General features: G+C 32.6%; 1 protein-coding gene across 1 annotated transcript in view; it reads right to left on the bottom strand.

The window, feature by feature from the left end:
- Smp_134190 (putative cell adhesion molecule) overlaps positions 1-17,183 on the bottom strand; it is a gene marked incomplete at both ends in the record, with an annotated part of 77,710 nt that overhangs the window by 16,929 nt on the left and 43,598 nt on the right. Inside the window, 2 exons of the mRNA XM_018800023.1 lie at positions 8,541-8,903; positions 11,327-11,632. Of these exons, the coding sequence (XP_018653878.1) occupies positions 8,541-8,903; positions 11,327-11,632 (669 nt within the window). The remainder of the gene's footprint in view (positions 1-8,540; positions 8,904-11,326; positions 11,633-17,183) is intronic.

The following is a 17,183-nucleotide window of genomic DNA, read 5'->3' as shown; positions in this document are numbered from 1 at the left end:
ACTGGATGGCCGTTTCGTCCTATTATGGGACTCCTCAGCAGTGCGCATCCATAAAACGGCCGTTTAGTGCTTCCAGGTTTTCCATGGTGATCTAGCTTCAATTGACTCATGATTTCAACTATTAAAATACAGAAATCTCCACAAAACCCCTCCTGATCTAAAATTTACATTTAACAATGAATAGGTTATTTCTGTATAGTTTTGTCGACAGTTTCATTATGAGATTTATTTCATTTTAATATTCGATTTTTTGTTGGGCGAAGAATTCAAACAAAGTATTAAGAACTATTTAAATGAATAGCTCAACATTCATTTGAATGTTTATATACATGATACAACTTTTTGAATAGGTTTATAATTTATACCACTGTAGCTTAGTTTTAATATTAAAATCAATTCTATCATTTGTGAAAAATGTTTCAAGCCATATCCTCTATGAATTCCCAATATTTGTCGAGCAATGGTTAATATGAAAAATGATGTCATTATATTCACTTGGTGTTGAGATGCAGGTACATCCAGCTGACGAGTCCCAAATAGGACGAAACACGAGTCCTGGATTCCACTGGTAGCCTCTATCCATCATTGCTTATGATATCATTAAAATCTTAAATTTGGAAATAGAATACGGATTCGTGGCATAGTTACTTTTTCCCACAACCACCATAATACCTGGTCAGTATAATTGAAAATTTATTGTAGACTGTGCTATTTCGAATAGTTTTTAATAATAAAAATAGGACTGTTTCTGTATTTCTATACTGAGTGTAAATCGTAATAACTAACCAGGTGAGTGTAAAATTTATGATGAGCGATAGAAATGTGGTAAACAATGGAGTGGTTTTATAAAACGTATATATGACTGAATTGGTTTTTTAACCTTTTTTCCACGTAAATTTCAAAGTTAACTTGCTACAGTGCTTATTACAGGATTTAATGATCTTATGAATAGTGAAAGTTATTGATATTGAGATCACGATTTAACCAATATTAGACCACCGTCGAAAATTTGGAAGCATTGACCGGTTGTGTTGTCCCAGTATGGGGTTTCTCAGTAGTGCACAAATACAATCCTGCACGTAGGATTAGAACCCAGGACCTTCGGTTCCACACGCGAATGCTTAATGCCTAAAGCACTGAGCCGGAATCAAACCATGTTTATGTCTAACTTCACACCTGATACGGTTGAATTCTACTTGTCACGACGTCTTACTGGAATTCCATGAATTACCTCTCGAAGCTAGTCACTGTTGAGCACATGATAATTATCAGTATAGGGTTGTGGAGATTATTGAGTTTTAACTCAGTTCAGTTCATGATCTTAATTAAAACTTAACAGTCTGCACAAGCCTATACTGATAGTTATTGATATGGTGGAAAGTTGGAAAATCTGCTAACCAAAAGTTAGTTTCATAAGTTTATGAAAGACCTACAAAATCCAATTCTTATGGTGACTGTTTTGAATGAATTTTAATTTTGTTATGTATTTTACTCAAAATTATATAGTTTTGTTCAATAAAATGACTCACACTTGTCTGAAAAGTTGTTCTGTTTTCGGTTACGTTATGCAGACATAAGACAAATAAATTTTATTACTAGTCGGCTTCAAAACAAGTAAACAATAAAAGTGAGCAACATTTACATCTAGATGTTTTCATCCTGATTAAACCTTCACTTTGGATTCCACTAGAGAACATTGTTCAGAATTATATTCAATTTTGAAATGGAAACATACATACATACATCCGATTGTCTCTACTTGTGTTCTCATTCACTACATTTGGTGTCGCTGCCAACCAGGAGGGGGAAGGTTGTTGTTCTGCGGACGCTGCTGCGGGTCTGGAGTTGAGGTGCTAGTTGGGGCAGTCTGGTGCGGAGAGGTGACGTCTAGTGGAGTGTTCTGGTGGGGCGGCGTTGGCTGTAGCTGGTGCTGTCGACGTAGAAGAACGGTGCAAGAACGAATGCTCTAAAGGGGGAACGAGTGTGGTGGGGCTTACTGATATCCACGTAAGTAGTATATGGTAATGGTCGGGCACTGAATGTATTTCGGTAGATGAAGAGAACGGGAACGGCACGCAATCGGTACGAAAATGCGTGAACAATTATAATCGGAGACTATGGACGGATATTTGCAGAAGAAACAGTCAAATTGAGACAACTGATTGTTATTTTGCAAATTAACTGTTCACTACATGGTTCTCATATTTTAATGAGATATTCTGTATGTATTAACTCATTGAATGCATAAATTGAGTAACTAATTTTCTATTATGAAAAATGTAAGTAAATAAACTAATTTGATGGTGTTGTATTTTGTTAGTTTAATAATTTAATTACTGAGCTTTGAATGCCATTCTACGTAAGATCTTTATCTTCGACTTCATGACGAGAGAGAAAAGTATCAGTTGAGTTCATGTTTTTATCCAATTCACGCTATTTTTTTGTTTACCTTTAATTTATAAATTTTTCACGATATGGTAAGATATGCTAACAAATGAATTTCAAGTAATGTTTTCAACAACTGAAGTAGAAATGATTCTATTGTACAACTACTATTGCAGTGAACGAGAACACAAGTGAGGACAACCAAATGTATTTGTATACACAATTACAGAATCTCTTAGTAAAATCTGAGAACTATACACTAAACACTTCATTTGCAAAGTATCAATCAATTGTTTCAAACTTGACTGTTTCTTTTGTAAATGTCAATCAATCGTCTCAGATTTCACTGTTTGTTCATTCCCACAGCAATCATTCACTGTCCTCATTTTATAGTCTTCTATCTTTGTAACTTTCTGCTGTCAGATGTTCTACTTTCGATTGATGATACATAATACTAATATCGAAATCAGTAACACATACCACACTATTACTTCTAGCTACATCATACAGTTTTATAGACATTTTAGTCTCTATACTGTTTAGCTTTCTCATTTTCTTCAACTGTTAAGTATAATAAATATGGTCTTGAATAGTTTATTTTAAAATGAATAAGAATTTATATGAAAATCAGTATTCTATTCTCTAATGAATGATTAGATTAGCTTCATATTTCAATTTCAGTGGGCGTTTTTTAAAAAAAAATTGAGATTATATTTAAGAGAGAATAAGAAATAGAGATAGAGGGGTATGAAAATAAATTCATGGACACGAACATATTGTTGCGTTTAGTAATAATTCTTATTAGCTATTAGTTATTGAGACCAGGAGAAATCCTGTTCTAATTTATGATTGAGTAGAACATTTTATTTTATACCAAAAACAAAGGAAGGAAAGAACCAGACGTTATAGGTTTCGTTTGGGTATATACATATATATTTAGATTTAAATGAAACAATATGATATAATTTGATCATATATGACAATTATTACTTAGTCTCAAACCCATAATTTACAATGTGCAGGTTGGTTGGTGAATAAAATAATGTGCAAGATTGTTTACTGACCCATTTCAAACTACATATTCCAAAATTATTCGCTTGTTTGCTATTAATCTAATATAGAATGCACAATTTGTGCTATTTCAGACTGGTCAGCAAGATGTACTTGCATTTTTGTGTTGATATTTTTGCATTAAGACTTTCAAGTATTACTTATAACTTCAAACACCAACGCATAATTTGCTAAGCTCTCGAATTTAGATAGTCATCGACTTGTTCAATGGGTAAGATGTTTATTTCTTGGAGCATCGTTATCATTTTTATTTTAATCCACGACGATGTATAATTTGTCATTTTAATTTGATTAGTAGAAGTAAATGCCTGGATATTCGTAGATCCTCAGTATATGATGAAACTTCTCAATGTGTACTGACAAAACTAAGTCTAGAATTTAATTGGTACTTGTATGATGTTCTATGGACTTTCTTACCTTTATTTATATTTTAAGTCTAACACATTATGGTAAATCATGTTGAAATAATACCTTATTATCCTTATTTTGTATATTTGCACTAGTTAAACTACGAATTCAGATTATAATTCTCTTCATTATGTTCACACTTTATTCAAACCTAGAGATATAGATTATTCAATTTCTGTTAGTTACAATAAAGATTTTATTTAGCTGTGTTTCCCTTCAAATTCAGCAATACACTAAGGTTACCAGTGAATACTCACTGTTTATCAGTTCGCTAATCAGTAGATTCCTGAAAAGAATAATGATTTCTTCTATCATTTGTCTCGACTATTTTGTTTATTCTACATAGTATGTCTAACAAATATTATACGAGACAATGAAGGTTTACCTCACAAAGTTTGAGGTTTTTCATTCTTGTTCCCTTAAACCACTACTCGTTTGTATAGATATACTTCATGCAATACTGTTTTCACTGTTGCCAACATCTTATAAAGTTTTAGGAAACAATATAGTTTCGTTTCGCACAAGTTCAAGATCTGATTTCTTTAAATTTAACTTCGAGAATAATCCAAACGGTGAATTGGGTGTAGAAAATACAGAAAATCCTACACTTTCAATGTCATCAAATACGTTAGTAGTTCAGTTCTCTTATTTATCCGGTAAACTATGTTCGCATAGGGACTACTGATTTTATTTTGAAAATTATTTAACCAGTAGTTTTACATAGTGATTAATTCACTCGTGACTCAAATAATTTGGTTCATTTTTTTCCCCGTTTTATTATATATTTACATTTATTCGACATCATATATGTAAGTATTGAATATTTCGGTAGCCGGTGACAGTTGGACAATCTGTTAACTAGAATCTGATAAAAACCAAAAAAAATTTAATAAACTGCATAGGAACAAATCTCTTCTTAATGTATAATGTCCTATATAGTCATAAATAATTAGAAGCAAGCAAACTGATACTAATAACGTTGTTCTTAGTAAATAGATTATTATATACATACATATTGGTCTATTTGTGTATATGTATATGTATGGCAATAAAATACTCAATCTAATGAATGATTATAGCTATCATAAATGATAGACTAATTATTGTCAATATCATTCTATATTCTCATGTCTCTTTTCCCATATTCAACCATGTACTCAATTATTTGATTGTATCCAAATCTATTCATAGACAGATTTACATGATTTGTAAGTAGTCTAAATAAAAATGTCACTAAGGATTGATGAAATGCTTATAACTGGGCGTATTATTATTAATCATAATAATAATAATAATGACAGTAAACAATATAATCAGTTGAATGATGAAGAAATGACAATAATTACATAAGTAATATTGGTCATTGAATATAAATTTGAGGTTAATAACAACAATAATAATGACAATATAATTGAATAATAAATTAATTTATTGAATAATGAATGGTGGTAAGAATAAAATGGATCATTGTTTAAGTTATTGTCTAATTAAGTGAGAGTTGATTTTGTTGGCAAGTAATTTATGCTTTTCAAGTATAGTAATAATAAATTATCATTAAGTTCTATTGTTATCATTGTATTATTTCAGACAGATAGTTCTTGACAGACTTTTTTCTAATTTTATTGGATTAGTTGATAAAATAGATTTTTCTGTTAATACGTAGAAGTAATATTCATTAGAACTTATAAGTTTACCTAAGTAATCGTTTCGTTCGACTGTGAGACTCCTCAACAGTGCGCATCCACGATCCCGCACTCGCGAGATTCGAACCCAGGACCTACCATTGGTTCCAGGTTTTCCATGGTGGTCTAGCTTCAATTGATTAATGATCTCAACTATATAAAATTACTAAAATCTCCACCAAACCCCTTTCTGATAATGATCATATGCTCACTAGTGACTGGCTTCATGAAATATTTCCTGGAGTTCTAGTGAGAAGCAGTAACCAGTGGAGTTCAACCAGGTCTGTTGAGAGATAGTTACACATTGAAATCATTGTTGAATGGTTGCTGAATTTCGTGGAACGGTTGAAGTTAGACATTAACACTTTTGGATGCCGGCTCAGTGGTCTATCGGTTAAGTGATCTGGCGCGAGATTGGTAGGTCCTGGATTCGAATCTCGCGAGTGCAGGATCGTGGATGCGCACTGCTGAGGAGTCCCATAATAGGACAAATCGGCCGTTCAGTGCTTCCAGGTTTTCCATGGTGGTCTACCTTCAATTGACTCATGATCTCAACTATATAAAACTAATGGGATTGTAGAAAAGATTTGTAGCTCAGGTGGAGTATTTAGGTATTGTTTTTTCTCTGAGTTGGATGGTTTGGTTGTGGAGTTTTGATTGTTCATCTGAGTAACATAATCAACACAAAATTCTAAAGGAAGTTCTGAAGAAAGTAACAACTGTTGTATCCCGAAGAGAATTACGAATGGTAACTTTTGAGGACTATTTATTGGTCAATATAATGTGTATATTTCCTATTGTAATTAACCTAATCATATTCGTTTCCTCTTATCACTAACTTTATTTTGACCTTTGAACTATTATTATACGATCCTTGAGTTATCATCAGTTTATTGATTACTATTCACAGCCACATTCGGCTAAATACTGTACAAATGTTATTATCTATTTTATGGATCGATATGGTTTGTTTGGTTGGTATATAAACTCAGTATGTTTGAAATACAATGATTCATACCACTGAGGCTGTTATCGGTGTTTTGAACTTAACTGGCTGGGCTAAGCAGATTGCAGGGCCGATACGTACTCTAGACTGCTCGTACGGTTTCGTGTGTCACTGTTCCAATCGATAATTCGCTGCTCCCTAATTGGCGGTCTCATCAAACCACACATCAACTAGGCATCCACTCGGCCACAAGATATAACAACAACCTTATGGTAAGTCATCATTTCATGTCTAGTCTATATGTTTAGTAACAGTGTCCAAACTCTTATTTCATTATTATCCAAGCATCCTATGGTTAGTATGTTTTTGAGATGTGTTCGCCTCCTCTTTGTTTGCTTTACATTTATCAAGTTGAAAATCATCTTTCATGTATCTGTTTATCATTCTTATTATATTTTGCCTACCCCGTACCTTTATTCTATACTTAAATTCTACACCTAATTTTTGGTAACCCTATTAAAAACGCAATAATTTTTCGTCTTATTACAGAATACTAGATGTAGAATAACTAACTAGACGGTCGCATGACTTCTTGAATTGATTTCGTTAGATGGAAGACACTTTTGCTGAACTGTATATCAGTAACTCGTGCAATGTGTTTCTATCACTAATCTTTTATTTATTTTGACAGTTGAATTCATGAGTCGATCTATGTCAGGTGTGAGACAGTTATCCACCAAAGACAATGGATGAATGGCTGTGCAAGATCATCGATCGACTGAAATTAGATATTGACACCTTTGGTTGCCGGCTCAGTGGTCTAAAGTTTAAACGTTCACGTGCGGAACCGAAAGTTCTACGTTCAAGTCACACGTGTGGGATCTTGGATGAGCAGTGCTAAGAAGTCCCATACTAGGACAAATCGGCCATTCAATGCTTCCAGGTTTTCAATGGTAGTCTAGCTTAGATCGACTCGTGCATTCAACTGTGATGATAATGAATAGTTAGTAACTGGAAAATGGCTTGACAATATCTTGTCCTTTCAGTTATTCATTGATAAGTAAAAGCAAATTTGATATTATTTACTTTTTCCAATTTCTTTTCACTAACGTTTCTTATTTGGTCAAGTTTTTGACTGATTCAAAAAATTAGTCATTTTTTCCGTCTCAATTTCCATGACTAGCCGTCTTTGAATACAAAATATTTAGATATAAAAATTGCGGAAGTGAATAATTTTTTCATCGATATTTGTTTGTATTTGATGAAGACATGTTATTAATTTTAACTATGTCAATCATATCATTTCTTTGACCAGACACTATCAGCAACAACCTACTATGGGAGAGAACAAACCAGATTTCAGCGGAGAAAGAAATCAGGAAGAAGCGTTGGAAGTGGATAGGACACACAAGGCAAGCCCTCACAAGAGGTAGACCAAAGAACACATTACGCCGAGAAATGAAGACAGACATGAGGAGAATGAACAATAGTTGGATAGAACTAGAAAGGAAGGCCTTGGACCTAGTGGGCTGGAGAATGCTGGTCGGCGACCTATGCTCCATTGGGAGTAACAGGTGTAAGTAAGTAAGTAATCATATCATTTATGATTATTCACTACTAATAATCATTTCGATAAAAAAGGGAAAAATTCTTCCAAATTGTTGATGGTATGAAATGCTTAATCATATTGATATGGTTGTATTACAATAACAAAACTCTTATTACTGAAAAACCTAGATAAAACTTTCTAGGAATTAAAAAAAATTTGTCAGGTTACCGGGGATGAAAACTACAAATTTTACACAAGCATTACAATTTGATTTTGCTTTGAAAGTTAATATACTGCTTTGAAGTAGATATATAGTTGAAAAACCGAAGTTTTCAGGGTTTGAATACTTCAATAATAGTCAATGAAATATTTGATCCTTTTTAATAGAGGAAGAACCTAATCCTTTACTAATCAAATTTAGAAAAAAAATCTGTTACAATAAAAACAAGACAATTTCGATTACAAGGCTCTTTTAAATATTATATCATTGTAAACTTACCGAGTTCTGCTGTACGGAATTTTACTAAATCACTTGGTAATGACAAACCAGCTACTCGACTAACTGCGTGAACTTGAGCTGAATATAAAGTAAATGGACTAAGACCAGTTAGATTATAAAGAATCATTGGATTTTCATTAGAATACTTTGTATCTAATAAACTAAACGAATTTTCTGATTTCATTTCAGATGGATCGATATTTGTTATCTGACGTCGACTAAGTTCACCTAAACCACCATCATCAATTTGTAAACTAACAGTGTATGAATCAACACCAGATGATATACTTGGTGGCCATCGTAATACAGCATAAGTACTGCCAATTGGTCGTGCATCTAGACTTGACGGTGGAGCAGGGAGTTCTAAAAGAATGAAGACACAACTGAAAAGATTAAATTTTAAGTAATGTTTGAATTGATAGGTATGTACAAAACGGTAGTTGCACCTAAAAAGCATGTCAACTGCCAATCTTTCTACGATCATCCGTTCCTTGAAGATTACATGAATAACACGATGACGATGGATACCAACTGGCATGAAGTCTAGAATAAACAAGGTTTCCTACGAACTACTTTCAACGATGAACCAACTAAATTAAAAACCATTTGTTCAGTGTTTGTAAAGTTTTCCGCAGAAAAACCATCCAAATTTTTCTTACGATTAGCTACGTGATAGTTATGCTAACGTTTAGTATAAATAATTTTATTGTATTATTATATCTGTTGAAATAGTTTGCCAGGCAAACAGAGTTAAGATGCATCATTATGTCACCTTAGACTGTAAAAGTTAAATGTAGCATATTTGCAAAAGTAACTTTTCAAGCTGTTTAAATTCATATTCATGGTTGATTTTTTTGGATAGTAAGTAATCATTCAGTCAATGTTAAAGGATTAAGTAGATTAAACTCTCTGAAGTATTTCTTATATAAACAAATTTAAAGCTGAATTTAATACTTCTTATTTCATGTTGATAGTTATGTTGTAATTGTAAATCATTAAGACTTTGATATTAGGGGGTTTTCTGTGGAGATTTTACGTAATTCTTATATATACTTGAAATCATTAGTCAAGTGAAGCTAGACCACCGTAGAAAACCTGGAAGTACTGGGCGGCCGTTTCTTCCTATTGTAGGACTCCTCAGCAGTGCACATCCACGATAATAGTCTAATTTGTAAACAATGAAAATTGTAGTTATATTATCAAGTACAATGTGTTGTTGTACAACATGCATAAACGAGCAAATATGAAGTTCTCAATGTTAGTCAAATGAACCTACTTATTGTTGACGATCTTTGTCAACAGTGTACATTTGATTATACTAGGTGGGTAACAATAGTACCACTGTTGTTAATGTCTGTTATTCCCACACACTTCACCATTATTGAGAAACATTTCACAGCTTTCGATTATGAAACCCTGACTATCGTCGTCTAATAATATCATTAATTTGAAAAAAATCACTACAGTTTTAAGATTCACATAAGAAATCAGTGATTTATGGTATAGCCATTTTTTAAACCGATGTGTTATAGTAATTGCACTAGTTTAAGTTTTAAGCAAACATAATCAGACACGGAAATTTTATGTCGGAGTATGTTGTTCTCTGTGGAAATTCCTTCGTTGAAAGTTCTAAAGAACCGACTCGGAGAATTTGATAAGGCAGTATCTTTGCGATTAATGATCACCAGTTCTACGGGAATTGAAAAATGCATGTTTAGTTTATATATTGGAAAAAGAAATCGAAAAGTAGAAAAGAACTGTGATGGTCGGTATTCAGAATTATCCTTAAACTTCGTATATTGTTCGTTCTGATAGCCGTTACTCGATAACGGCCCAGCGGCGTATAAATCAGAAGGCAAATACGAAGTGTTGATTGCGTTTATTATTGAACCACGCATAGATTTCCAAAATTACAGGCACGCTAAGCAACATGAAAGAGTAGTGCCCAAAAGCAAGCAAGTGAGAGTGCGAGTCAAATGAGAGAGTGAGTGATCGAGTCAAGAACGAATGTGAGAGTCAACGAGTCAGCGAACAGGATTAAAATGCACATATATATATACATATGAAAATGAATGAATCATCGAACCAATCAAGCGACTAATATTAAGGCTAGCAGAATGAATATATACGTAGGCAGTAAACAATGCTCAAACATACATATAAATACAAGTGCAACAATAATAGAGGTACAATAGTATAGATAGGTAGTTATTGTACGAATGGCTCTGTCCGTTAAATAAGTTAACAAAATGGCTTAACCAAATTAAATGTGAACAAACTCAATCGTACGTGAGCTTCTATAGGACAATGTCCAGCTGTTATATTTTTTACAACGACAGATAAGTAGTGGATTATAGTTTGCCGAGGCCCTTATTACAGGATTTCTGTCCAGGTCATTTTAACTAGATGAGGCAACTGAAATAGGATTTCAATGTCATCGTTATATTTAAAATGTCTGTTGGCCTGAAAATGGGATTTAGCTAAATTTTACTGTGCTTTTGTAACAAAACTGCTTCTCGACATTGAGAATGTAAGTTTTCATGCGTTTGAATTTAGTACTTCCGTACTCTGTGTAGACCGTGGTGATTTTATGTTGTTGAGTGAAAACCCGGTAGTCAATAATTTGATTTAGATAAATTTCAGACATTACCATATCCTCATCTAATGTGATCGATGGATGACTGACAACATAAAATACATGATACAGGATTAATTTCTTATCCGATGTTAACTGTCAATTCAAATAATATTAGCATAAATATTCAGGTTATTAAATGTCAACTTACGCTTTACAATCACACTAACATTTCTTCTTACTAGACCAAGACCATTTTTTGCAATACAATTGTAACCAGATGATTCTGTGATATCTGTTAAACGTAATGTTGCTTCGTGCGGTTGTGGCTCTGTTAAAGCACGTTCAGATAGCATAATTGGTCCTGAAGGTCTTGGTCCAGCTGGTGTACCTAATGTTGACCACCAAACCATAGGTATTGGAAAGCCTCCTGCTCGACAAGTCAAATTTGTTCCTTTACCAGAAGATACTTCAACTTTATCAGGCATTTCATTAATTGTCGGTGGGAATTGAATGCCTATAAATAATCGATGAATATATAAAAAAGCATTTTAACCAATAGTTTCTACATTACACTTACCAATAATTAACATTGTGAACCATATAAAAATTTAATAAGCAAATCATTCAAGCAAAACAATCCAAGCTTGCTTACTGTTTTACTTAAGATATCATTCAAAATATAAATACGAATGCGTGCAGACAATCATTCCAGCTTTTGTGTTTGAGTGTGTGCTTGATACTTTACATGCAAAAAAAGTAGATTATAGCTATTAAGGATAGTGCGAAAAAATAATGTCAAGTTATTCTTTTGAGTGGCTTATGTACAAACCATTACTATAAAACTAAGAATTAAAATGAAACTATAATTTTCTGTAATGGTATCCTCTAAGTGATGTACAATGAATATTCAGTATGTACTATAATTAATAAACCTGATTGTACTATTAATTTATAATTCTTTCTATAGCTCAGTGGTACATATCATCTTTAATGGGATCTGATATTCCATGGAAGTGTAGGTATATTCATCAGAAAAATCTTAAGATCAAGTAGTTCAAACATTTCTATTCAACGTTTATATGAGATGAAGAAGCCACCTGTGCTCAATACATCTTTCTATACTTTCAAAGCTCTCATAATACGAGTTCATTTAAGATTAATTGTAACATTAATGAAATCTGTGGAAATAAGAATGGGCTCGAATTTTTCGCTAACAATGAATAACTTCAACGAAGTACGGCTATAATACATGATACAAATGAAAACTAATTCTAAAATGGATTTGAATTTTCAAGGTCATAATCGATCTTGGCTCAAATTACCGAACTTTTGAAAAGTCCAAGGATAATAGTAATGAATTAGCCATTCATTACTGTTGATAGTGTTGATTTGAATTTAAGTCAGTCTTATATTTTACAAAACATCTAGAACACGTCTACAGAAGATGACTGAAAGAGGATCAATTCACTAGGAGATCACTTTAATTTTTTTTATATTAAATCTAATGTACAGTTATCATTATGTTAGTAAACCATATCCCATTTAGTGAAATCTAATAAGTGTTTTAATTGCGAATATATATGAGACCCATCCAGTTACTCTAGTAAACTTGCCTCTTTGTTGAAGATAATGATATGCAATTGTAAGATTATCTGTATAGAAAAAAGAGTGGAAATGAATTCACATTTAAATTTATTTTTTTGTCTATAAAATGTAAATTTTGTAAACCATTTCATAACTTGACATTCATTATGTATTGTATATATATTCATAATCAACTATGTGCAAGTAAACTTGAAAACAAATAAGTTAGGTATACCTTATTGTAATAGTGATTAGGTTTTAGTGTCCCGGGGTCTGACTCCAGTTATACCATATATCTGATTGTCATTGAAATATACATATCGTCAATCGTCGTATATAATTATTGACTTAATCCGCGTTAGTGAATAACGGAATTAAATAAGTCAAATACAAGAATGGATGTGTGAATATGTATATTTTGTACACTCGTTGATCAGAACAGACAATAAGAGAATCGCAGCGAATGAAGCGAAAGATGAGCGAACGAAGCGAAAGATGAGCGAACGAAGCGAAACAAAAGGACGCGCAGTAGCGTAGGCGTGTGAGCCAACTCCATTTAATCAAGCGTTAATCAATATTTATAGCCAGATAAAATTAAGTCACAGATATGTGATGAATAGGATAAGAAGTGCATACACATATGCTCATATAAAAACAATCAGGGTTGATAAGTGAATAAATAACAAAGTCAAAACGTGACTCAAGAAGAATAGATTAAATGGCCTGTCCAGAATCTAGAATAAAGTATATGGGCTTAACATAGTAACCGATATTACAAGTTAGTTTTCTGGATAAGATACATTTTGGGAAAATAGAGAATAACATTCAACTTTATGACAATGATTTCTTTCTTGTTCATTGTACATACTATAAACATCAACCTTATCCTCTTGAAGAGTTCAAAGAAAAAAATCATAGTGTCAAACTTTACCGTTTCATCGGAAAAAACTTTGTTACGATCTGTTGGTGTTTTATTCTTAAAAATCAAGACTCTTTTCTCAATAAACTTGATGTTACATAAAGTTTTATGAATTCAAGAACGAATTCTGGGGAAATCGCTGTCGCCAAAAGTGGTATATATACATTCGGGCTAATTTTTTTTTTTTTAATTTCAAGATTTACTAGCAGTGGACACCAATGAAAACACACTTGTTCTATTTCAAGTTCTCATAATGAAAAATGCATCTATTTTACGTTCGCTTACAATACAGTACTGTTCAATTCAAAGCAGCCTGATAAAAATTATTCTCGGTTAATACTAAATTCTCACAAAGTAACTTCAGAATCCTAACTTAATGGTTAGTCAAAAGTTTCAAGTGATTTGGAAGAAATATGTAGATTTGTCATACATAAACAATACAACTTTGATGAGAGTAAATTGTCACATACATACAGGAAATTCAGTTACATTAGACAAAAGTAACGTCTTAACAACTAAGTAGATTACAATTTCTTCTTATCAAAATTGAACAATCAATTGTAATTCATTATTATTATTTTGAGATTATTCGGATAGATATTAGTGAAGACACTAGATGCTCATCTCACTACCACACAAACATACGGAAATATAAACCATAGTATTTTAATTCAATAGCAAAATTATTAGAACTTCACTATTAGATCTAAAGCTACGGAGTTCGACTACTGGTAGGGCTGTAGAGCACAAATCGCTGATGAGTCACATAATATCTTAAAATAGTCTTTTATTCCTCCTTTTTTCTAATGATCCATCATAAAAACTCGGTAATCGACGACGAATATACTTTAAACCTTAAACTAATATTAACAACCATCACAATTGATTGATCACTGGGTGGTGATCAATGTCATGCGTGTCAAGTCCTTCTTAGTGCTGATCGAATGCTATCGATCAAGTTGCAATGTGGCCACTAGTCTAGGTGGCTCGGCACTGCGTGCAACCATCCAAGTAAACAAGTTTATTTTGTCTTCACGAACGTTAACTAGAAAAGTAAGCTTAATATCGTATTAAAATTAAATTTCGACTACGGAGAATCTTTTCGTATTGACAATATTCAATTATCAGTTCATAGTTTCAGTATTGACTAAACTAATATGGATAATGGCAGTTAATTTACAAAAAAGAATAGTAAAGTATCAAGTTACAATCGACAGATGAAAGGTTTTTCAAAAAAGTATTCATTTTTGTTTTTATTAATGGTAATCTGAGAAATCCAAAAAAGAATATTTGAATGCATTTTATAAATTTAATGGAATATTTGTATTCAAGTTAATATGGAATCTAGGACTCCCATTTGAAACTATTTGTGATACGTTAGCGGATTATACAATATTCCAAAGATTGTATTGACACCGGAACTCATACATAGTCATCTTTACCTTAAATGTCAATGAGTTAACCATAGAGCTACTAAATTCAGGTACACACTACTTTGACATATATGATGCCTATATTAGTAAGGATTTACATCATATCATTGTTGATATTTGAAATTGAATTTCGATCACTCTGTTTTGATATATAAATTTTGTACGAATTACCTACGTATAACCAGTTTATAATAAGATTTGTACGGCCAGTGTGTAACATAACGGTGTTTGAGGAGGTAGCTAATAGGTCTGGGTCCTACTCAAACATAAGTACATCTAGCTGATGAGTCCAAAAATTGATGAAACTCGAGTATTAGGTTCAACTACTAGTCGCGAATCACCCATTTGAAATGTTTATGACAAAATGTATAAATTGAAGTGATCCTCACAGCATGACACATGTCAGCGAAGACTGATCAAAACTTAATACTGATTATCAGAGCTGAAATAATTTAGACTTTCATAAACAGTGATTCATCTTGTATTTGTTCAAATTTTACAATTTAAAGTATTGTCGAATATATTTTGAAAAGGAATTAGATATGTTGTGGAATGCTTACAAAATATTTGTTTATTAATCGACCACAGTATTAATCACTACTCATTTGACTATAGTTAATGTTCAATAGAGTCTAAATAATGTCCCTTTTACATTTTGAAACGATAAATGAATCTAACTAGGTCAAGTGTAAACTGTTTGAAGCAATTTATTTTGCCATTATACTATTACAATGAAACCACATTCCAACGCCATATAAATTTCATTTTCACTAAATGACATTAAGTATATTCTTATTATGTACACAAATGAATCTAAACAGAGTCAAAATTGGTATGTCAAACCCAGTAACATTCAAGATTCGTTTGAAAAATTTATCTACATTTTAGACTATCAAACTTCGAATAAATACTATAAGTGTACATTACGCAATGCCTATAACTAGAGAAACATTTGAAAATCTGAAAGCGTTTGACAAGTATTTTGTCTGAGTAGTATGCATCTATGACCCAACCAGGGGTTGAATCCAAGCCCTTAAGATATCTCAGTGGGCATTTAATTTTTAAACCACTGAACCCGGGATTTCTAGCTTGAGTCAGCTTGTGATATCGCGATGCCGTTGCATTGGTATTACTCTTCTTACGCATGATATAGATGAACTCTACTGGTCTTGACTTTTCGTTAGAGCTCTGGAAACTGCCTCTGAAAGTTAGTCAGCACCAAGCGCATGATAAGTGATTACTATGAGTGGTTGTGGATATTAATGAATACTGAAGTTTTATGTCTTAGATTAACTTTAAATTTATGATTTGATATACTTTAGTTCCATTTTTTTCACGTATCTAACAAAAGTTGTTTCAAAATCAAACCTCCACATTTTTATGCGTATGTGTGTAGTCATAAAAAGTGGTTATAAATTGGACTTACGTCGTACATGCAAATGGCCTGAATTGCTTAATACTGTACCTATTTCATTACGTGCCATACATTCATACGCTCCAGAATCAGTTTCAAGTAAGGTTTCTATTACAAGGGATCCAGATCCTGTAAAAAACAGATGCATAAAAGTGACAATGTAGTTATAGTAACTTATTTCTTGAAAATATTATGATTTCGTTTCACTTATTATTATGATGTATTGAACTAAGGTTTCCAAATCAGGTAAGTATCGGATTAGTAGAACCAAGTAACAACAGCTTTTAATATAGGATAATCAAGATGAATTTTCGGGATGATTAGCCACATTTTATTGACTGAGAGATTTGAGTTTGATTGATTTGTAATGCAATATGATACGACCAAAGTACGCTTCACATTGATTTATTCTCTTTATCTCAGTCAATATTTTTGATATTATTCATCACTGTTTATTGTATGCTAATCACTCAGAGTGAAATTTCGCTAGTAAATTGACTAAGTCACTCAACAACAATGATGTATCAGAATTTTTATATTTTTGATTGTAAATTTAATGACTTCTCCATAGTTGAAAACGTGAGTCGAGTGAAGGTGGACTACCAGGTAAAACCTGGTAGCACTGGACGGCCGTTTCGTACTATTGTGGGACTCCTCAGCAATGCGCATCCACGACCTCGCCTCGCAAGATTCGAACTCAGGACCAACCAGTCTC

The sequence above is a fragment of the Schistosoma mansoni genome, chromosome W (assembly GCF_000237925.1).
Source record: "Schistosoma mansoni strain Puerto Rico chromosome W, complete genome".
In the NCBI taxonomy this organism is placed as follows: domain Eukaryota; kingdom Metazoa; phylum Platyhelminthes; class Trematoda; order Strigeidida; family Schistosomatidae; genus Schistosoma; species Schistosoma mansoni.
This window is presented reverse-complemented; position numbering and strand designations above follow the sequence as displayed.